Source organism: Delphinus delphis, chromosome 12 (assembly GCF_949987515.2).
Source record: "Delphinus delphis chromosome 12, mDelDel1.2, whole genome shotgun sequence".
Classification (NCBI taxonomy): domain Eukaryota; kingdom Metazoa; phylum Chordata; class Mammalia; order Artiodactyla; family Delphinidae; genus Delphinus; species Delphinus delphis.
In genome coordinates this window covers 5,960,465-5,982,759 of record NC_082694.2, presented here as the reverse complement: position 1 = coordinate 5,982,759, position 22,295 = coordinate 5,960,465, and the positions used below count along the sequence as shown (strand labels likewise).

The window sequence follows — 22,295 nt, the reverse complement described above, 5'->3', positions numbered from 1 at the left end:
GTCATCGGGAGTCGGCATCATCAACCTTCTGGTTCCAACCGGTCTGGGATCTAGGTGCTTACTGTAGTCGACTTAAAAAATATGCACAACCTAAAAGCTGAGAGTTATGTTTTATTCGGTGGGAATTTTTAGGATTTCAAACCTGGGAGGCAGCATCTCAAGTAACCCTGCGAGAACTGCTCCGAGGAAGCGAGGGGGGGGACCCAGGTTATATAGAAGTTTTGCAACAAAGGGCAGGTAGTCTGAACGTCAAAAGATTATTGTTAATTAAAGAAAGCCAGATATCCCAAGTTAAGGAATTTATCGCTTTTCTATGTATGGGAAGATGCAAGAGTCTGGGCTGTCTGGCATCATTCCTCTGATGTGCACCTCAGCTATCTGGGACCAGTATCCTGTGTTTTCTCACCCTGAGTTTCTTCAGGGCACCCTAAGGAGTGGCTGCAGTCTGATGGCTGCTGGATGGTAGGTATTCTTTCCTTCCTGGGTTTCCTCAGGGCTCACCAGCTCCCTTGGAGGGCTGCAATCGCTGATGACTGTGACATCCTTTGTTTACTGATATGGCAGGAAATATTCCATTTATCACCATTAACTTCTCCCGCCTGGAGGGGGTTTCGGTATCTGCAAAACAGCTGAAATATATCGTTGTGTGTATCCCTTGAAGGGAACCGGGACCCTGCCCCAAGGCTGCACTGTTGTGTCCTGACTGCTCCTCCCTTGTCTCTGCATCCCCTCCCTTCCCTGATTAGCATCTGTTTGAACCTGTCAGTGGAACTTGGGGAAGGTCCTGGAGGCTGAATGAAGCCTATTTCCTGTAATCCAGAAATGGGGGACATAGAAAGGCTTTTGTGCCCAGGAGCCCCGCAGGGTCCTGCCCCATAGAAGCACCGTAGAATATGAAATTGGAGTCATCTGTGAGGTGTTCAGGGTGCAGAGAGAGTCCAGAGGAAGAATAGATGTCAGAGGCTCTGTTTGAGCTGGTTCTCAGAGGCTGCGTGTGATGGACGGGCAGAAGGACGTGCTGGGGTCGGGCTGGAATAACGTATAAGGAGCACAGACGTGGCTGTGGAAAAGGGCTGTATATTTTGGGATGATGGCTACTCGTTTGGTTTATCATGAACCCAGACCATATATAATGGAAAAACTGAAGCCTGGAATTTTAGGGTGACAGAGACCCTGGAAGTAATTTAATTAAACCCTATCCAGTGAAGATATCCTTCATATGACTCAACCAATAATAGATCATTCAGGAACTACCGTAGAAATTACCAAATCACACAGCAGACGGGTCCAGATTTTTTTAAATTAATTAATTAATTCACTTTTGGCCGCGTTGGGTCTTCGTTGCTGTGCACGGGCTTTCTCTAGTTGCGGCGAGCAGGGGCTACTCTTCATCACGGTGCACGGGCTTCTCATTGTGGTGGCTTCTCTTGTTGCAGAGCACGGGCTCTAGGCACGCGGGCTTCAGTAGTTGCAGCACGCAGGCTGGGTAGTTGTGGCTCGCGGGCTCTAGAGCACAGGCTCAGTAGGTGTGGTGCACGGGCTTAATTGCTCCGCAGCATGCGGGATCTTCCCGGACCGGGGCTTGAACCCGTGTCCCCTGCATTGGCAGGCGGATTCTTAACCACTGCGCCACCAGGGAAGCCCTGGGTCCAGATTTTAAGGATTGATTGTAGAGAAGTCTTTTTTTCTTATTGAGTCCAATTACTCCTTCTTGTAGCTTCCACTCACTGTTTGTGTTTGCCTTGAGTAACCCCACAGATTGTCTGGTCCCTTCTGAAAATGACAGCTCCTTCGAGTGTCTGAAGACAGGTGGCTGACCCACCCTTCACATTCTTTCCCATCATCCAGGAAGCTGTAAACTCCTGGGATGACTCATTCAACAACGTTGTGGGTTCACGGTTACCGGAGCTCGTCGACTTTAGCAGCGTTTTCCCTCTTCTCTCCAGCCATCCACTTACATAGCTGTACTCCACACATTGCGAATGGACAAAGCACCACAAACTTCCTGTCTTCAAGCTGCACAGATGTGTTAGCTCACAGTGCTGGAGGTCAGAAATCTGAACCGGGTTCACTGGGCTGAAATCAAGGTTTTGGTAGGATTGCATTCCTGCTGGAGGTTCTGGAGGAGAATCGATTCCTTGCCTTCTGCAGCTTCTAGAGGCGCCTTGCATCCTTGGTGCACGCCACGTCCTCCGTCCTCAGAGCCCACAGCGCAGCATCTTCAGATCTCTTTCACCTCTTCCTTCATCTCGTCATCTCCTTTTCTGACTCTGACCATCTGCGTCCTGCTTATGAAGATGCTTGTGATCACACTAGGCCCACCTGGCTAATCCAGAACACCCTCTGTATCCGGAAATCCTAAATTAAATCATATTGCAAAGTCCCTTTTGCCGTGTAAGGTATAATATTCAGCATCTGGGGGTTAGGATGTGAACACCTTTGGTGGGGGGACATTATCCTGCTTGTCACGCCCCATAACCTGCGTATCCCATAACTAAATTCTTAAACTCAATAAGTTCTGTTTATCTACTTTAAATCCTTCAGTTTGACTTTCTTTAATATCGTATAAATCCTACATCTCTGGTCCCTTGACACTTCCACCGCCAACTCCCTCCCTTCATCCATCTCTGCTTTCTGCCCATCAGCTCCTCTTTCCTTCCTTCTTGGAAGGAGCAGTAAGAGCATCCATTATTGGGCTTTCCTGGTGGTGCAGTGGTTGAGAGTCCGCCTGCCGATGCAGGGGACACGGGTTCGTGCCCCGGTCCAGGAGGGTCCCACATGCCGCGGAGCGCCTGGGCCCGTGAGCCATGGCCGCTGAGCCTGCGCGTCCGGAGCCTGTGCTCTGCAATGGGAGAGGCCACAACAGTGAGAGGCCCGCGTACCGCAAAAAAAAAAAAAAGAAGAAGAAGAAGAATATCCATTATCCAAAGAGCATGTGCACAAGACCAGGAATTGTGCTAGATCATTGAACCCTGTGAGCTTGTGACCGTGGCTGAGTTAAATGACTGAGTTTTTCTCTGCCTCTCATTCCTCACTAGTGACATGGGACAGTAATGAGTTGAGTCATCCCTCAGAGGGTTGCCTTGAGGACCGAGTGAGTGAGGTTGTAGAGCCTTGATAGTGGTGCCAGGGACATGGAAAGCTCTGTTATTACCATCTTAGTATTACCGTCTCCCGTCTCCTCACTCCCATATCCCCACACTGCCCCACGTACTATCCTTCTGTCTTAACCACCCATCTTGTTTTCCTCGTCTTCTTGGAGAACGCCACCTGTGTCTTTCAGGACTCAGCTAAGTGTCCGTCCTCCTCCGTGCTCCCACAGCCTCTTGTTCTTATTTCTGGTTGCTCTCAGAATCAGATGACATGTCTGTTTCTATCACTAGAATGAGAGCTCCTGGAAAGAAGGGATTAACCTGTGTTCTATTCCTCATGTTGGTCTCTCCTGTACTTACGACTGGACCTTTGTACATGTGCTCATTACATGTCTGTTGAGTGAATTACAGGCATACCTCATTTTATTGCGTTTTGCAGATACTGCATTTTTTGCAAATTGAAGGTTTGTGGAAACCCAGCATTGAGCCAGTGTATCAGCGCCATTTTTCCAACAGCATTATTTTTAAATTAAAATACGTACATTGTTTTTTAGACATAATGCTATTGCACACTTAATAGACTGTAGTACAGTGTAAACATAACTTTTATATGTGCTGGGAAACCAAAAGAGTTGTGTGACTCGCTTTATTGTCACATTCATTTTATTGTGGTGGTCTGGACAGAACCCGCAATACCTCCAAGGTCGCTCTGTACTGAGATAGGAACAGTTTCTTCAGTCGTGCCTCATTCCACAGGAAGTCAGGACTCTTCACCCTCCTGGCCCTTTTCCTTTGGATTTGGTGAAGTTTTGCCACCATTCTTTTAAAATGCGGAGCTTAGAGTTGACGCTGATGATCAGGAGGTATCGTGGCCTCTGCTGAGGGCAGCGGGACTGAGCGCCTACCTTGTCTGTGCTCACCTGTGGTCACGGACGTAGATCTCTGCACTGTCACGTGGGGAGCATCACTGCTGTGGATCCCAGGCCTCTCAACCCACCTGGCCTCTGCCTTTTGTCTTCATCTCACTCTCTGGCTGACCTGCTGATGTCTCTCCTCCTGCAGCTGACCGTCTCTGTGCCATTTTGATCCAGGGATAGTAACTTCAGAGGTAGACGAGCCATGCCAGGGGCACACACTGAAGTGTTCTCTTCCTTCTGTTACCTTCAGTAGGATTGTACCCTTCACTTTACACCAGTTGTACAAACCCAGTACTGCTCTGGGTTCTCCATGATCTGCTTCGAGTTCTAGTAGATGGCATCCTTTCTCAAAGATGTCCTTTCATAAAGATGTCCTTTACACCTCCTCTTCCCAGGACTCCCACCAAATTCCTGAGAAAAGGAGATCGATGAAGAGAAAAATAATCAGTAGCAATTTTCTCCAGTACTCAAAACCATCTCCTGCCCCTGTGTGCTTGAAGCAACCTCTGTTCCTCTGTGCTCAGACCTGAGGGTCAGCTCCTTGTCCGGCAGCGGTTCCTCCAGCTCTTCCTGCCGACGTGAATTCTAGTCTCGCCTGGAGTCTGAATCCCAGAAGAGATTCTTACCCTGGGATTTTTGTTTTTAATTATCTATGATCTACCTCTCAGCTCATTACAAAGATAGTTGAAGATCACTGTATTTTAACTATTTTATTTAAAATTTTTATTTATCTATTTATTTTTGGCTGCACTGCACAGCTTGCGGGATCTTACTTCCCCGACCAGGGATTGAACCCGTGCCCCCTGCAGTGGAAGCACGGAGTCTTATTAACCACTGGACCTCCAGGGAAGTCCTTTACCCTGAGGTTTTGCTACACTAGTGTCTTTCTGTATCCTTGCCCACATTACTCCTCCTTTCCCTTCTTTGCTCTTCACTCTGTAGCGCGTGCTTCCTGGGAGAGCCTAGGAGGGCGTGGGTGCTGCAGGAGAGCACCTGAGTCCCCTTTAGTCCTCGTGAGCAAGCACATCTGCTGGGCGCCTGGGAGCCCCCATGAGGGAGGCACTGGACATTACTTGTAAATGCCCCAGAAGCACCGGAAGCACTTAGAAGGGGGAGTCCAGGTCATGAAGAAAGTTGCCGATGCTGATGATGGGAGCAGCAGGGACTGGACTACATACCTTGTGAATGCGGGACCACAGGGCTGTCCGTGTTCTGCAGTTATTAGCATCCTAGGTTGTGGGGTGGTCCTCAGTGGGAGGTTGCTGGGGGATTGCTTCCTTCCTCAGTGTTACTCAGTGGGGCTGAGGTAGAGCATATCTGTGTACCTCCAGTCTGGGTCAGAGGTCACTAAGGAACAGAAGTAGAACTGAGTTTACAGGGGTGGACACCCCAGCAGGACTGGGGCTAAGGTGAGGCAAGTGAGGCATCCAGGGGCACTCCTCTCACTGTCCTGCCAGGGGAGGGTCTCAGGAGGCTTCTGAGAGTAAGTGCTTTGCCTACCCTACCTGAGTCTTGACCTTGCACCCAATAAATCTATCTTGAGGAGTTGAGAGCAGATGGAAGGAAGAAAGGCAGAGCAGAAAGACATATCCCAGTGACTTTGCGTCTTCTAAGTCCTAAAAGTTTCATTGTCTCCCTGGATGAGCATCTTCTTCTGGCTTTTATCTGAAGCGGCAGAAGGCAGAGGCTGGAATTGAGGGGAGACCAAATTCAGTGTGCTTTCTCCAGTGAGGTGAGCTTTGAGTTGATGGAAAGTGAAACAATGACCAGTATTCCCTGCAACCCTTATTTAATGAAAATACATTAAATAATAAATGTAAAGTGATGACTGTTAGAATCTTGGTTACCTGGAATAATAAGGGTATTACAACAAATGTCTGTCTTAGCAAAACTCCTTGTAACACTAATGCATTTTTCTTTTCTTTTTTCACTTTCAGACAACAGTAATATAATTCCAGCTCTTCTTGGACCAAAGCTTACGCATGTTAAAGTGGAATTAGGTATATTTTGACATACGTATATTTTGGATTTGTGAGTGGGGGTCATAATAGTCTTCCAAGGCTAAATCTGGTTCCTTATTGATCAACATGGTATTCATAACACATACCATGTTTACTGAAGAATATTGAAAAAGCAGGAAAACCTTGTCGTTGTTTGAATGTTGCCCTTTTTAGTAATAATTACAGTTAACAGTCTGTTCAAAAGATTATAGAAGTGCCTGTGGTTTGCAGACCTGTGGTTTTAGTCACTTTGTATGTGGCTTTCCTCTAATAGTATCTATGATCATTTTTAAATATGAAAACTCAATGAGAATACTCTGGAGAAATGATTCGAACTTATTGTGTGGTTTGAATATTTGATTAATGGGTTCACTTTGAATCAATGGACTCGACTCTGCATTTAGGGTTTGTTTAGACGGGTCTTGATGAATCGATATGTCCAGTTGAGTAATTTCTTTCAGAGGAGAAAGGACGGAAGGAAAAGAATAAATTCACGTATGCTAAACTGAGTATTGGATTAGGTAACTGAAATATGTTATTGTCTTAAATCCTGAAAGCAACTCTGAGGGGTATTGTTCCCATTTAAGCTTTGGATTAAATGACCAAAGCTCAGAAAGGTTAAGTAATTTGTCTGAAGTTAAACCCCAGGAAAGGGGCAGAGCTGGGATTCAAGTTTCTTACATTGTTTGTTTGTTGTTGATTGTCATTTGATCCTGTTGATTGTTTCCAAAGCACACACCCTTTGACTACAGATGGCCACAGTCATGTATATGACCACATATGCCCGGTGGAGCTCAGATACCTTGCCATTTGTGTTTGTGGCTTGCCTGCTTTCTAGTTTTATGGATTTCTGAACTTTATTATTTTTTCTTCTCATTTTAGGCTTAATTTGCACCTCATTTTTCCTTTGTACACCTGGAGAGTTAGAGAATTAATTTAAATTCTCCTCTCCTGTAGTGTGTGTATTTTAAGTTCTAAATTTCCCTCTAATCACTGTTTAGCTGTTTCCAACAATGTTGATATGCCATATTTTCATAACTATCCAGTTCAAAGTTTTAACTATTTAAAAAATTTTTCCTTGTGATATTTCTTTCATCTATGGATTACTTAATGTTTCTTAATTTCCAAATATGTGGAGGATTTTCCAGTTATTTTTCTGTTATTGATGTCCAGTTTAGTTCCATTATGGTCCAAGAGTATACATTGTATCATTTAAATCTTAAAATTTGCAGTAACTTACTTGGACCAGAATGTTCTAAGTGCATTTGAAACAAATGTGTATTCTGCAGATTTTAGTTTAGTCCTTCTATAAATATCAATTAGGTGAAGTTGGTTAATGGTACTCTTCAAATCATCAATATCCTTACTAATTGCCAAGAGAGATGTTAATATCTCCAGCTATGATGGTCAAGTTGTCTACGTATCCTTTAGTTCTGTCTATTTTTGCTTTATGTATGTTGAGGTTACCTTATGGGCACATACAAATTGATGCCTCTTGAATTGACACTTTAACATTATGAAATTTCTCTCTTTATCTATCATACTATCTTTTCCCAGTCCCTACTCTCTCTCATGTTAGATAGACACACCAGTTTTCTTTTGTTTGGAACTGGCATGTTTTATCTTTTTTCACATCCTTTCACTTTTAACATTTCATTGTCTTTATACACAAAATATGTCTCACATAAACTGCATATATTTGGATCTTTGTTGAAATCCAGTCTGTATGGTGTTTAGTACATTTACGTTTAATGACTTACTAATACAGTCGGTTTGAGACCTCTCACGTTGCTGTTTACCAGTTGTCCTATGTCTTATTTCTTCCTTTTATTCTCCTTTCCTTTCAGATTAATATTTTTTATTTAATCTGTTTTGTTTTCCTCTTAGTTATGCCATTTTGTATTCTTCATTAGTAGTTCTCCTAGAGATTACAATATATATCCTCTTACTACAATAAGGCAAATGCACATATTAGTACGTTGACAATTTCACAGACACGTGAGAACCTCACAACAGTTAATTTCATTCATCCTCTTATCTCACTTTAAGCTACTATTTTATGTATTTCTCTCCTGCGTATGTTATAAAACTCACAATAATTTGGCATTATTATTGCTTGAAACACAAAAATTATTTTGTATTTACCCAAATGTCTGTCCTTTATTGCACTGTTCATTGCTTAATGTATGTCCTTGCTTTCATCTGGGATAATTTTTCTTTGAGAGTGAAAAATTTCCTTTGGTATTTCTTATAGCGTGGTTATGCTGGCAATAAATCCTTTTGGCTATTATTTACTTGAAAATCTCTCTACCTCCAATTTTGAAGATTTTTTTCAATAATTTCAATAATTCTAGGTTGGCAGTTTTTTCCTGCACTTTAAAGATGCCCTTCTGTTGTTCACTGGTTTCCATAGTTTCTGCTGAAAGACTGGCCTTTAGTCTTACTGTTGGTACTTTGATGTGTCGTCTTCTTCTGGCTGCTTTCAGAATTTTCTCTTTCTCTTTGATTTTGATGCATCCGGGTGTGGTGTTCTTTGCATTTATCCTGATTTGGGTCCCTCTGAGCTTCTTGAGTCTGCAAAGGATGTATTTAATTAATTTGGGAGAAATCCTCTGCCATTATGTCTGAATATTTCTTCTGCCCCTTTCTTCTCTCCTCTCCTGGGCCTCCAATTACATGTATTATGCTCTTGTTTTGTTATTTTTATTTTTTTCCCTTCTGTACTTTAGTTTTGATCTTGGCCTGTAATCAGCCTTAGCAATCCTGACCTCTTTTATGCTCAGACTCTGTTAAAACCATTGAGTTCTTAAATTCACGTTTTTTTCCGTTATCAATTGCTCATTTGATTCTTTTAAAATAGGTTACTCTTCTTTGTTGAAAACATCCATCTTTTCATCTACTTGTCCATCTTTTCCTCTGTTTTCTTTAACCTATTTATATTAGTTATTTCATACTCTTTATCTGCCAAGTCAGGCATTTGGATCATCTTTGGGTCAACTTCTATTACCTATTTTTTCTATTGATTACTGTCCCCTTTTCTTGACCTTTGTATGTCTCTCTTTGTTGTTGTTGTTTGTTGTTGTTGATCTTTCTGTATCTAAAACAACCAAGGTGAATGAAGTTTGTATTACTTTTCCCTAAGAGTGTTTGCCTTTTCTTTGTTAGGCAGATAATGTGAGGGTTTGATCATCTCAATCCAGTCAGGAATTGAGCTGAGCAGTAGCTAGGATGCAGGTTTGTTGGATTTAACCGGCTTTTCATCTCTTATGGCTGGGGGGAGACTCCAGTCACGTGTGTGTTGTCCTCCAGTGGGACTTACTCTGCTAAGTACCATGAGACTGCAGGAGAAATCATTAGGCCTTTCCAGCCTCCTATGCTGCGCAAGCCCTTAGCAATAATCCTGTGAGCCCATGTGGCTGTCAGCATCTCCACTGGACTCTCTTTTCTCCATGAGGTTCCCTCTATTTTGTACAAACCAAAGCAAATTCCTTCAAGGAGTAAAATGGTGGCTATCTCCGCTCACCCTGGAAGGACTTTATTCCTGACTGTAGTTTCAGTTCATCTGTTTCTCTTTGTTTTCCCTGCACTTTGATGTCTTTAATTTTTAGCGAATTTAATTTTTTTTGTTGTTTTGTATCCATTTTGTTTTTCCAGAAGTTGCAGTGGGTATGTAGGCCTGACACTACCTATTAGACTATAGGTTGAAAAGAAAGTCCACTGGCCATCCTAAGTTTTAATAATTGATTTAGACATAAACATTTGAAGAGTAGCCAGTTCATAGTTTGGTGATGACTTGTAATTGCAACCTAATTTCTCTGATTTATAATTTTTTTTAATTGGAAAACAAGGCATTTTTTTCCTTAGATGCAGCTCTATACTGTCGTTGTATATTAGGTTAATATACGTTGGCTGTATTAATTTCAACCTTTGAGAAACCTGAGTTTCTAAAATCTGAACATCGGTTGTCAACTTCTGCCTAGGAAAAGATGTACAGCTCAACTGCTCTGCCTTGCTGAATGAAAAGGATGTGATTTACTGGAACATCTGGAAAAAAAATGGAAAAGATCCTAATGTACACGAAGAGGAAGGGACAAGAATCAGGTATGAATATGTGATATATGTAATACATATCATGATATACAAAAATCATATAGTGTCATATAATATGAGATAAAAACACCAGACTCCTGAATGGCTGACAGGATGCTTGAGATGAGTTTAACTCATAACTTACATATTTTATAATTCGCATACTCAAGGCTGACGCATTATGCAGAAATTTATTGCTGAGACCTAAATTAGAAAAAGAAGGTCAGGGCTTCCCGGGTGACGCAGTGGTTGAGAGTCCGCCTGCCGATGCAGGGGACGTGGGTTCGTGCCCCGGTCCGGGAAGATCCCACATGCCACGGAGCAGCTGGGCCCGTGAGCCATGGCCGCTGAGCCTGCGTGTCTGGAGCCTGTGCTCCGCAACGGGAGAGGCCACAACAGTGAGAGGCCCGCGTACTGCAAAAAAAAAGAAAAAGAAAAAGAAGGTCAATGAGGCTTTTTAGCATCGCCTTACAGAAGTAGCTTTTGGTCAGTCAGGATCTGATGGGGTGGGGACTTTACCTAAGCATCTTATAAAAGAGCGATTACCTAGGCCACTGTCATTTGAATTTTGAAAATTGTGTTAAATGCTTTGTTTTTACTAGTGTACCAGAGAAAAGACCAGGTCAGGAGCCTGGGACACATACAAGTTATTGCGGGCCCCTTGTGTGCAGTAGACGTGCCTAGCTGTGTTGCCCACGTGTCACCGTGGGGCCCGCTGGGTATCCATAGGTGACAAAGCACGTCATCAGTTCCTTTCCCTGAGGACCCTGGGGGCAGCCCTGGACACAGGTAGGCCATCCGTCTATGGCTACCTGTCCAGATCTATGCCCTGTACTTGGCTTGCACAGACAGCTTTCTTTGTTCTGATTGTTGAAAAGAATTCATTATAAGATACTTGAGAATTACCAGAAATCACAAAGAGAGAAACAGCCCTCTGAAGACAGCTTTGTGTGTGTGGCAGGGGGAGTGGGGTGGGTGGATTTCTTTGCTGGGCATGAGATATGCTGACACAGACACTGCTCTTTAGAGATAGTTCAGAGCTTGTTTTTAGAACATTCCTTACAGGGATTATCTTTCTTAAAGGTGAGAAGTGAGGAATTTTCTCGAGTCCAGAAGGGTCCCCAAAGATTGTCAGATGCCAGTGATGACCCAAGAAAATACTAATTTAAATGACCAGTCTCCTGCCCTGTGACATCGTTGTTGGTCCATTGCCACTGATCGTAATTATGACGGCACTCTCCTGTCAGAGTCCATTCATGGAAACTAGAAACACACGAAGAACAGCTAGAAAACGCAAACAGGGCAATGGTTAGATATAAATATCTAGGAGGCAGAGTTGGTGCAAAAATTTCCAAATGCCGTCTAGTTTAAATAGCCTATATTAAGGAATGGTTATACTTATTAAAACAAAACATGCTAAGCCTGTGGCCATTACAATGTTTCTGAATGGCTTTGGGTCATTACTGTCGTTATTAAGGTAACTATACACTCAGGTTCTAGGGAGTAGTGGTCCGAAGGTGTCTGTCACCTTAGCTGCACTTGTGAGGTTTTTTTTATCCCCTCGCCCAGAGCCGGGTGCGTGATTAGTGCTCATGGAGTGTTGGCTCAGCTGGATTGCGTGGCTATCCTGCCACTTTATCTTGTCCTCAGTGTCTGTCCCCCACCGGATTCCTGCATTTCCTCCTTCTCATGATCCATTGTTAATCTCTGGAGGCACAGAAGACCAATTCACCAACCTTACTAGAAACGGAGCTTCAGCTAAACTAAGGGCTTAAGCGAGGCTAAACCTTTCTTTATACTGGGTGCATGAACTTATGTCATCTATTTTGGCTTCTCGGTGGGGTTTTTTTTACTTTCTTTGTGGATTTTACATTGATGTTAGAGGGTTGATATTTCTGGGTGGGTGACTTCTGTACAGATGTATGACTTCTCTTCTAAAATGCATGTGAGACAGTTAGAGGTTACAGTGGGTGCCCCATCCAGCTGCGGGGGCCTGCCGGGTGAGCGACTACACCTGGGAGTGCTGGCTGACGGCGCACCTTCAGAGCCTGCCCCTAGCAGGAGGCAGGCGCCAAGAGCGTGTGCCCTGCATCAGGGACAGGGTGGCTTGAGTCCTTTTAGTAGAGAAAGAGAGCTGGCCGCTCCTGGTGGCCTCCGGTCATTTTCTGACACTCACGGAGCAGCTTAATTGGCATTTCTCACGTGCTTGGGGGTGTCTGAGAATAGTGGTTTTAATTTATTTGAAATGCTGAACAAAAGAAGAGTGGTCGTTAGGACTGCTAGGACACACTTGATATGAATCTGCGTCTGTATTAACGATACGCGGCATCGTCACAGCTGGTGGAGACTTCACAGTGGGAGGAATGCTGAGTCGTCAGGACAGGAGGAACGGGGGGAAACGCAGACACACCTGGGAGATACTGAGGGTTCAGTTCCAGACCACCACAGTAAAGCAAATATCACAATAAAGCAAGTCACGTGAATGTTTTGATTTCCCCATGCATATAAAAGTTATGTTTACACTATACTGTAGTCTATTAAGTGTGCAATAGCGTTGCATCTTAAAAAATGATGTACATACCTTAATTAAAAATACTTTATTGCTAAAAAAAAATACTTTATTGCTAAAATAAATGCCCAAACCATTATGATAGTAACATCCAAGACCACTGATCACAGATCCCCTTAACAAATACAATGATAATGAAAAAATGTGAATGTGACACAGAAACATAAAGTGAGCAAATGCTGTTGGGAAAATGGCACCAAAAGACTTGCTTGAGACCCTGTTGCCACAAACATTCAATCTGTAAAAAGTGCAGTATCTGCGAAGCATAATAAAGCAAAACTCAGTAAAGTGAAGTGTGCCTGTAATTGAGAGAGAGAATATTTTCTTGTGTTTTCAACTGGGCATCGTTACCTCCCAGGCATTTTGATTTTAGGCAGTTTGCAGCGCCGTCCCCAGATGGTCTCAGGAGGGCTGAGACCCCCGGGGACCAGGAGGCTCCCACTTGAAGAGAGCCCACAGAGCCGTGTCTTTGTGCAGATGTATTTGCACATAAAAATTCCTCTTTCATGGGTAACGTGTTGGCAATGACACAAAGCCTATTGCTAAACCATTTTCCTCTCTTACAGGACTTCAGAAGGCAAATGGCTTGCTTCAAAAATACTGAGAATTGAGACTGTTAATGAAAACAATCTGAACTTTTCATATAATTGCACTGCAGCCAGCGAGGGAGGCATAGACACCAAAAGCTTCATCTTATTGAAAAAAGGTGTGAGAAATTTTATCTTTGGCAGTTTGTGGAAACCTAGAATGTAGCAGCTGAGAGACCTGTCGTCGCTCATCACTTCCTCATCTTACACACCAGGAACCAAGCTCCTGAGAGGTGAAGGGTTTGCCCTGTGTCACAGGCGTTCAGTGGCAGAGCTGGTGCTCAGCCCTTGCTGCAATCCCCTGTGCCCTGATTCCAAGCAGAGAATGAAAACCTCAAGCGTATTCTTCTGCTCTCAAACATATTCCAATCCTCTGTAGCAACCAGGGGCCCAGAGCGGGGAGGTAGGTAGAGCTCAGGGTTGGTGAGTCACAGGGGAGGTGGTCCGGGCAGCTCTGGCCCACTCTGAACAACAGGAGGAAAGTTTGCTGCTCCGTGTAGGATGAGACCAGTGGTCCAGGACTAATTGCTGCCTCCACCCTACCTTAGCTGGGCCCTGGGCACAGGGGCCCTTGGGTGTGGTCTTTCGTTCAACAAAGACTCACTTAGGCTTCCCTCTCTTGGGATAGTCCCTGGACTTGGCAAGTGGACAGTTAGTTGATGGCTCTGATCACTGGACTCAGAGTTTTTCAGTGCCCACCTGATGGAGGGCATCCTCCACCAAAACAGTCCAACCGAGGGCCGCAGACTCAGGAGCTGCTCAGAAGTCGTGCTGTAAACTGTCCTAGATCAACGCGTGGCTGTGCTCTCTCTACCATAGACGTTTCTACCCTGATCATTTTTTCCTTCTGCTGGGCTCACAAATGCTGTGTGGGGAATAGGGTCTTTGACTCCACCATTATCCCTGGAGGAGTGTGTGGGCCAACGTGAGAGTGGTATTTGTGCGGCACAGTCATAGATATGCAAGCCTTTCAGAGATGCAGGAACCCCAGGGGCTGGCTTTATTCAGAGTTCACTTACCAAGCAACGATGGTTGCTTACTTACATCCTAATAATTAATTTTACCGGAAAGATAATCCCTCAAATTGTGTCACGATGGCAAGAGTTTTATGTATGTTTGCTCTTTTTGACCTAGAAACCCCACCTCCATTAGAATCTACTCTAGGGAAATAATCAGAAACATAGACAAGGATTTATGCCTGTGTTCATTGCAGCATTCTGTATATTTATGAAAAATTGCAGTCGATCTAAATACTGAGATAATAGGAATTATAATTTTAAAGACCTAGAGAAATGCTTCTAATATAATGTTAAGAAATAAAGAGTGACCACCAGATGGTTCCAACTAAGTAAATGTTTTCAGGGAAAAAACAAAACCTGGAAGGAAATGTACTAGCCTGTTGGCGGTGGCCGTTGCCACACTGTGGGATGGTTATTAAATAATTATTCTATCCTTTATACTTCTCTGTGGTATCTCATGTTGTCCACAATGAGCATAAACTGAATCAATCTAGGAAACGTAACTTTTTTCTCAAAGGACACTTTCATATAAAAATATACAAAAATTCTCAGAGCTGAGCGCCAGGCACTGTGTCGACTACTTATGTGTAATATTTAACCCTCCTCCAAAACAGCAACCCTGTAAGTGAAGGAGAAAATATCACTAGCTTGATAGCTGTATTATGTGTACAGATGAAATACTAAGAGTTAGGGCGTCAGTGACTTTCCCTAGGATACAAAGTAGATGATGGAGCCAGGCTGGAGCCCACACAGACTCAGCTCAGTGCTTGCTCTCTCAAGGTTCTGCGCCTCCATCTATGTTCCCAAGCCGCTAGCTGAGGTTTCGGTGTGGGCCCCTCTGAATCTCATCCTAGTGTCTTATCATCCTAGAGATCCAACTTCCAAAAGTGTGGACAGACTACATCGTAATGCTTTCAGTTCACGTCTCTGAATACCCTTGTACACATTTTTATGGAGCAGAGCGGTCACCACTGGAGACTAAAGGCAGGACTGCAGAGTAACTCAGTGGAATGTGTTGGGTAGACAAGTAGATTTGTGTTAAAGGTGAAAGCTGACCACCACAGAGTGATGGCGAAAGATGCTGGTGAAATTTCTCTAGTTTTTCTCATTTTCTTTTTCTTTCTAGAAGACCCAGTTGACATCCCCGGCCACATCTTCACTAGAGGAATGATCGTAGCTGTTTTGATCTCAGTGGTCATTGTGTGCCTGGTGACCATGTGTGCCATTTATAGAGTTGACTTGGTTCTATTTTATAGACATTTCTTGGGAAGAGATGAAACCTTAACAGGTAACGAATGTTGTCATGCTGGGATTTCTTATTTTACAGTTTTATTAAGAAGCTATATAAATAAACGTTAATCTTCACCTCATTTTGATTATATTGTAGACATATTGGCGGTAGAAGTTTTCCATAAGAAAAATTGATCTGAACAAAGCGTCTGTTGTGAATGTTGTCTGGGCCACTTTTTCTTGTGCTTATCTGTTGCTAAAAGTTGTTCTCTAATTGTTTCATGCATGTGTGTCGTGTCCTTCTAAATGCCCTGTGAGATGGTTAGGCCCAGGGACTGTGTGTCTGAATGTCATTGCTCACACGCCATCTGGTGCCTTTACAAAGTTCACACTCAATAAAGGTCATTTAAATTGAATTGAATTGGGAATGCCCTGGCTGTCCAGTGCTTAAGACTCTTGTGCTTCCAGTGCGGGGGCACGGGTTCAATCCCTGGTCAGGGAACAAAGATCCCATGTGCCACGTGGCAAGGCCAAAAAAATAAAGAATTGTATTATGGTTCATTATTTTAACCTGGCAAAGGAGGCTGCATGATGTACTTGTAAGAACCTTGAAGTGCGCACCAAATGACCTGAGTTCCAGTCCCCTAGATCTGCCACTTTTCATCTACTCCAGCTTCTATCTGGCGACTGTCTCAGTTTCTCTATTTTTGCAGGTGACTAGAAGTCCTCAAGATTCGAAATAGCTACCAAATTTTAAAAAATAAATCTAATCCATTGCACTTGCTTTTGTTTCTGTGTGTGTGTGTGTGTGTATGTGTGTGTGTGTGTGTGTAGGACATACGTAGTTCAAACACCAAAAGTCTCAGAAATTATACATGTATATTTGTCCCGTGCCTGTTTCCCACCCCATCCCACATTGATGTACATCCAAACCAATATGAACAGAGAATCTTATTTCACTCCTGTTTAAAAGACAAATCTTGGCATGCTATGTGCCCTATTCTGAACTTTGCTGTACTATACCTTGGATACCCTTCCATATTAGTTTATAAAATCTCTCATTTTTTAGGGTTGCACAGTGTTTTATTTCTGTGGATGTATTATTGTTTATTTAGTCACCGTGTGATGGACGTTTGGGTTGCTTAAGACCTTTTGTTACTGCAGAAATGACGTGGCGGATAACTTTTGTACAGTTATTGTTTCACATGTGTGCAGTGTAACTGAAGGAAAAATTCCCTAACGTGGAATTACTAGAAGTGCAGAGGTGGATATAGTTGTTATTTTGATTGATATTACCAATTTGCGCTCCATATTTCTCTACTGCCTACCACCTTCAAAGGACGGGAGTACATTTTTTTCTCATAGCCTTACCCACAACCTTTTGGATATTTGCCAATCTGATAGATAAAATCTGAGGGGTATCGAAGTGTAGTTTTCACTTGCATTTTGCTTACTGTGCAAAAGTATGAGCCGCTTCTCATGTGTTTAAGACCCATTTGTATTTCCTTTCTCAAAGTACCCATTCATATTCTTTGCCCATGCTTCTACTGGGTTGTTGACTTTTTTTTTTTTTTGCTAGCTTATTTTTAGCAGCTATTTACATTTTAGGGAGGTTAGCCTATTGTCTATAATCTAAAATGCAAATATTATTCCCAGGTTGTTGATCGTGGTGTGCTTTTGACTTTCTTGATAGTGGTGTGCTACATGGAAGACTTTTTAATGTGCAGGCATACCTTGAAGATACTGCGGGTTCAGTTTCAGACCACTGCATAAAGCTAATATCGCAATAAAGTTAGTAACACGAATTTTTTGGTTTCCCAGTGCATATAAAAAATATGTTTACACCATAGGGTAGTGTATCAAGTGTAAAATAGAATTATGCCTAAAAAACAATGTATATACCATAACTTAAAAATACTTTGTTGCTAAAAACTGCTAGACATTATTTGAACCTTCAGGAAGTCATAATCTTTTTGTTGGGTCTTTGTTCGAGGGTCTGACCTCGATGTTGATGGCTACTGACTGATCAGGGTGGTGGCCTCTGAAGGTTGGAGTGGCTGTGGGGATTTTTAAAAGTAAGAGAACAGTGAAATTTGCTGCATTGATTGACTCTTCCTTTCACAAATGATTTCTCTGTAGCATGGGATGCTGTTTGATAGCATTTTTCCCATGGTAGACCTTCTTCCAAAACTGGAGTCAGTCCTCTCAAACCCTGCTGCTGCTTTATCAACTAACTTTATGTAATATTCTGAGTCCTTTGTTGTCAGGTCAACAATCTTCACAGTATCTTCACCAGGAGTAGATTCCATCTCAGGAAAACATTTTCTTTGCTCATCCGTTGAAAGTTTCATCATGCAATTAAGTCACATCTTCAGGCTCCACTTCTAATTCTAGTTCTCTTGCTGTTTCCATCATAGCTACAGTTACCTCTCCCATGAAGTCTTGAACCCCTCAAAGTCATAAAGTAATTTTCATATTTTTCCTTTGAGTTTATATAGATTTATTATTCACATTTACAAGTTCTAATTTACTAATATAAAAATAACGAAGTTAATTCACTTTGAGCTAAATTTGTCATTAAGTTATAGAATTATTTGTTTTCTATGAAAAATATTTTATTCTTTTATTTAAGAGCTTCATTGAGGTATGATCAATATACAACGAACTACACATATTTAATGCACACTGTTCGATGCATTTAGAGGTGAGGATGCAATATTTAACTCTTCTTTTTCAATGATTCTGTTCCCATTTTTCAGAACTTTCGCTCAAATTTGTACTTAAATAAACCCTTATTTTCACACTAATTAAAAGAGTCAACTTTATCTCCTAGATGGGAAAACGTACGATGCTTTTGTGTCTTACCTAAAAGAATGTCGGCCCGAGAACGGAGAGGAGCACACCTTTGCTGTGGAGATTTTGCCCAGGGTGTTGGAGAAGCATTTTGGGTATAAGTTATGCATATTTGAACGGGATGTGGTGCCTGGAAGAGGTAAGAAAGGAAATATCAGATAGAAAACTAGTGGAGTTTTCATCTTTAACTTCATCTTTACTTTTAGAAGATGAAGAGCTTAGCCTTACAGAAGGCTATTCTGCTTGCTTAAAAACAAACAAATGAAGTAGTCCTCTAAACCAGAAATAACCAGCTACATCAATACAAGCAGTAGTGAGAAGATGAGAAGATTGCACTGTTTCCAAAAATGGCCTCTTGGGGACCTGGTCTCTTCACCTGGCTTCACAGTTCTCTGAGTCTTGGAGAAAGGAAGTGGGCATTCCATTCTCAGAAGCAGGTCCAGAATCATTATCATGAGGCATTTATCTAGAAATACCCCACAGTAAGAATACCTCTTTTGATGATATTTTGTACAGCAGAACCAGTTCTTAATTTAATATGTGATCCTTTGGACTATAAAACAGGTTAATTCTTACCAGAAAATGTTTCTTCTTTATCGCGTTAACATTGGTGAGAAAATTGAAGTAGAAATTAGGACTGATGGCAAAGGATAAATAAAAGGAGATTGGTGGTTCCTAGAATAATTTAGTTGTGAAATTTTATTTTTTAATTAATATGTGAATACAAATGTCTATAACACATATATTGAAGTATATTACAGTCAAAATCAAAGAAATTTAGTAACATTTCCATGTTTTCTCTGAAAGTCCTGCAGAGCTTTGAAGTCTTCCAGAGATTTGGAATCTGGTGTCAAATTATGTTGGATGCTGACGCATCACAGATGATGCAATACAGATGTCTTCATAGTTACCATCACTCATTCATTCATCCAACATTTACTGAGCACCATCCTTGTGCCAAATTCTAAGCTGGGCATTTAGGACAGAGTAGGAAATAAGAAACAGTTGTGTTTTTTTTTTTTTCCTCCTGGGTTACAAATTAAGAAGGGAAAATATTACAAATCAGAAATAGAGAATACTTTTTAGTAATAGATAACTTCTCAAAAGGAATAATATGCCAAATTGTCAGATGCATTCAACACTGTGATATTTTTGTGCATCACTCTTTGTATCTAAGAAGACATTCTGTCACGTACAAAGTATTTCTGCTTGACTTTACATCGATTACATCAATTTTATTATATTGGGGTTGGCCCAAAAGTTCATTTGGGTTTCTCCCGAAGATGTTACAGAAAAAGCCAAAAGAACTTTTGGGCCAACCCAATATTTCCATTATTTTTCTAGGAGTCATTTTAAAAACAGATTTCTTCTTAGTTTTTAAATAAAAATAAAGAATGTTTGTATATTTGATATGATTAGTTTTGGCTAAGAACTCTATCTGAGGAGGGCTAGAGGTCTAGAACCTGCTAGAGGTCTTGGCAGTGTTCCATCCACAGGTCAGGTCCTGCCTGCCACTCTTATTGAAACATCTCTACACATATGTTCATGTGTGGTCTGTGGCTGCTTTTGAGTTACAACAGCAGAGTTGAGTAGCTGTGACAAAGACTGTATGACCCACAAAGGCTAAAATATTTACCACCTGGCCCCTTTACAGGAAAAAATTTAGCAACCTGCGGTCTAGAATAATGGCAGGATTTTGTAAAAAAATTTTTAATTCAAATTTTACCATGTTCCACCATCCATGTAAAGAGGCAAGATAGTGGAATGTTTAGGAACATACACTCCAGAACCAGACCACTTGGGTTCAGATTCTGGTTCTGCCATTTACTAGCCACGTGACTCTGGGCAAGTTACTTAACCACTCTGCTTTGGCTTCTTCGTCTGTAAAATGGGGGTGATCACAATACTTTCTTCATAGGGTCATTATGATGATTAAATGAGTTAATATACATAAAATATTTAGAAGAAGGTATGGCACAGAAAAAGTGCCAAGTAGGTATTCATTATATCATTGTGTAGATGATTGCTTTTTTAATAGGCATATAAAGTTGAGAATTAATGGTTTATCTCAGAGAAAAACTTACTAGTGAATTTGAGTTAATACAAAATAGGACTGTGCAAAATGATTTTTTTTTTTTTTTTTTTTGCGGTACACGGGCCTCTCACTGCTGTGGCCTCTTCTGTTGCGGAGCACAGGCTCCGGACGCGCAGGCTCAGCGGCCATGGCTCACGGGCCCAGCCGCTCTGCGGCACGTGGGATCTTCCTGGACCGGGGCACGAACCCGCATCCCCTGCATCGGCAGGCGGACTCTCAACCACTGCGCCACCAGGGAAGCCCTGTGCAAAATGATTTTAATCTCATGCCCACCCTTTCAGTTTTCTTAATCTGCCACTTCTCGTATTTTCAGCTGTTGTTGATGAAATCCATTCATTGATAGAGAAAAGCCGAAGACTGATAATTGTCCTGAGTAAAAGTTATATGTCTAATGAAGTCAGGTATGAACTTGAAAGTGGACTCCATGAAGCACTAGTGGAAAGGAAAATTAAAATCATCTTAATTGAATTTACACCAGTCGGTGACTTCACCTTCTTGCCTCAATCACTGAAGCTTTTGAAATCCCACAGAGTTCTGAAGTGGCAGGCTGATAAGTCTCTGTCTTATAACTCAAGGTTCTGGAAGAATCTTCTTTATCTGATGCCCGCAAAAGCAGTCAAACCATATAGAGAAGAAGCAGAAGTCTTGCCTGTTTTTTCGCAGCCCTGATCTTCAGAAAAGCTGAGCAGAAGAAAGAACTCTTGACACTCTGGGGACTGAGTGTATGAGCCTGTTGATAATGAAGGGCATTATTCAAATATTTAACTCTACTCTGTGAATGTCCTAGTCACAGTCTGAAGATGAAACTTGTCATTAGGTTGCCGGGGATAAGACTAAACATTGAGCTATAGTCGTGGGCTCTCAGAAGACCCTGGAATTCAACAGAAATGGGTCTCCTGTTTCTCCCTCTTCCATAACTGGATGCAGGCACTCTGCTCAATCCCATTCAGCAACTGTGAGACTGCACACGGTGCAGAATAACTTAGGCCTTAAAATAAGGGCACGTCTTTAAGAGACTTTTAATGCTAACAATTGAACTGAAGGATTTTAAGTTCACAAAGTCGCATTTCTCTATGAGCCAGTAGGTGACACAGGAACTGGAATGGTGCCTTCACGAACCCACAATAGCTCCCTACCTCTAAACACCTCTGACAGTGCCTGGGATGCGGGGTGCAGGGTGGGGCTCTGGGAGAACCGACAGGGCTGCGAGCAGAGCAGGGAGCGAGGTGTGAGCTGCTGTAACAGGGCCTCAGCCTCAGAGCACGTGCATTAATGTATCCTGGCTACAGCTGCAGACCTACAGTTCTTTAAACCCCACTAAGATGCTGCAGAGGGCTTGCTTAATTGGACCTATTTGTGGGAACTTCTTAAAAAGAACTCAAAACAACTTTTTAATCTTTCATGCCAGACACAAGTTTTAATTCAAATAATTTTCTGGGTCTTTCCAAAAAATGGTCTAAAACATTTGTTGATTCTGCATAAAGGTTTAGACACAGGATGGGTGCCAGATCAGATGAGTTATTCAACAGCCAAAAAAGGATGGTTACTTGCTTGATTTTTAAAAGGCGACAGATTTTAAATGCCCTTTGGGTGGAGGCAGCATGGCAGCCAAGACACTTGAGCTCAAATCCCGGGTTTACCACTTCCTCTGTGATCTCCGGAAACTCTTCTAACTCATCTGTGATGCAGTTTCCTCATCTGTAACATTAGAATTTATAAGAACTGTACAGGGGGACTAAGTGAATAAATACAAATGAAGCTCTTACAACAGTTCTTGACACAAACTTAACGCTCAATAAGTGTTGGTATTGCTACGTTTGTTATTGTTATTAGTTATCACCTAG

At 42.2% G+C, this 22,295-nt stretch overlaps 1 protein-coding gene across 1 annotated transcript in view; it reads left to right on the top strand.

Annotated features, from left to right (window-relative positions):
* IL18R1 (interleukin 18 receptor 1) overlaps nt 1-21,181 on the top strand; it is a 37,698-nt gene extending 16,517 nt beyond the window's left edge. The window contains exons 6-12 of the mRNA XM_060027660.1: nt 1,947-2,048; nt 5,947-6,009; nt 9,990-10,110; nt 13,234-13,373; nt 15,400-15,561; nt 18,337-18,495; nt 20,765-21,181. Of these exons, the coding sequence (XP_059883643.1) occupies nt 1,947-2,048; nt 5,947-6,009; nt 9,990-10,110; nt 13,234-13,373; nt 15,400-15,561; nt 18,337-18,495; nt 20,765-21,120 (1,103 nt within the window). The 3' untranslated portion in view covers nt 21,121-21,181. The remainder of the gene's footprint in view (nt 1-1,946; nt 2,049-5,946; nt 6,010-9,989; nt 10,111-13,233; nt 13,374-15,399; nt 15,562-18,336; nt 18,496-20,764) is intronic.
* Nucleotides 21,182-22,295: the final 1,114 nt, after the last annotated feature.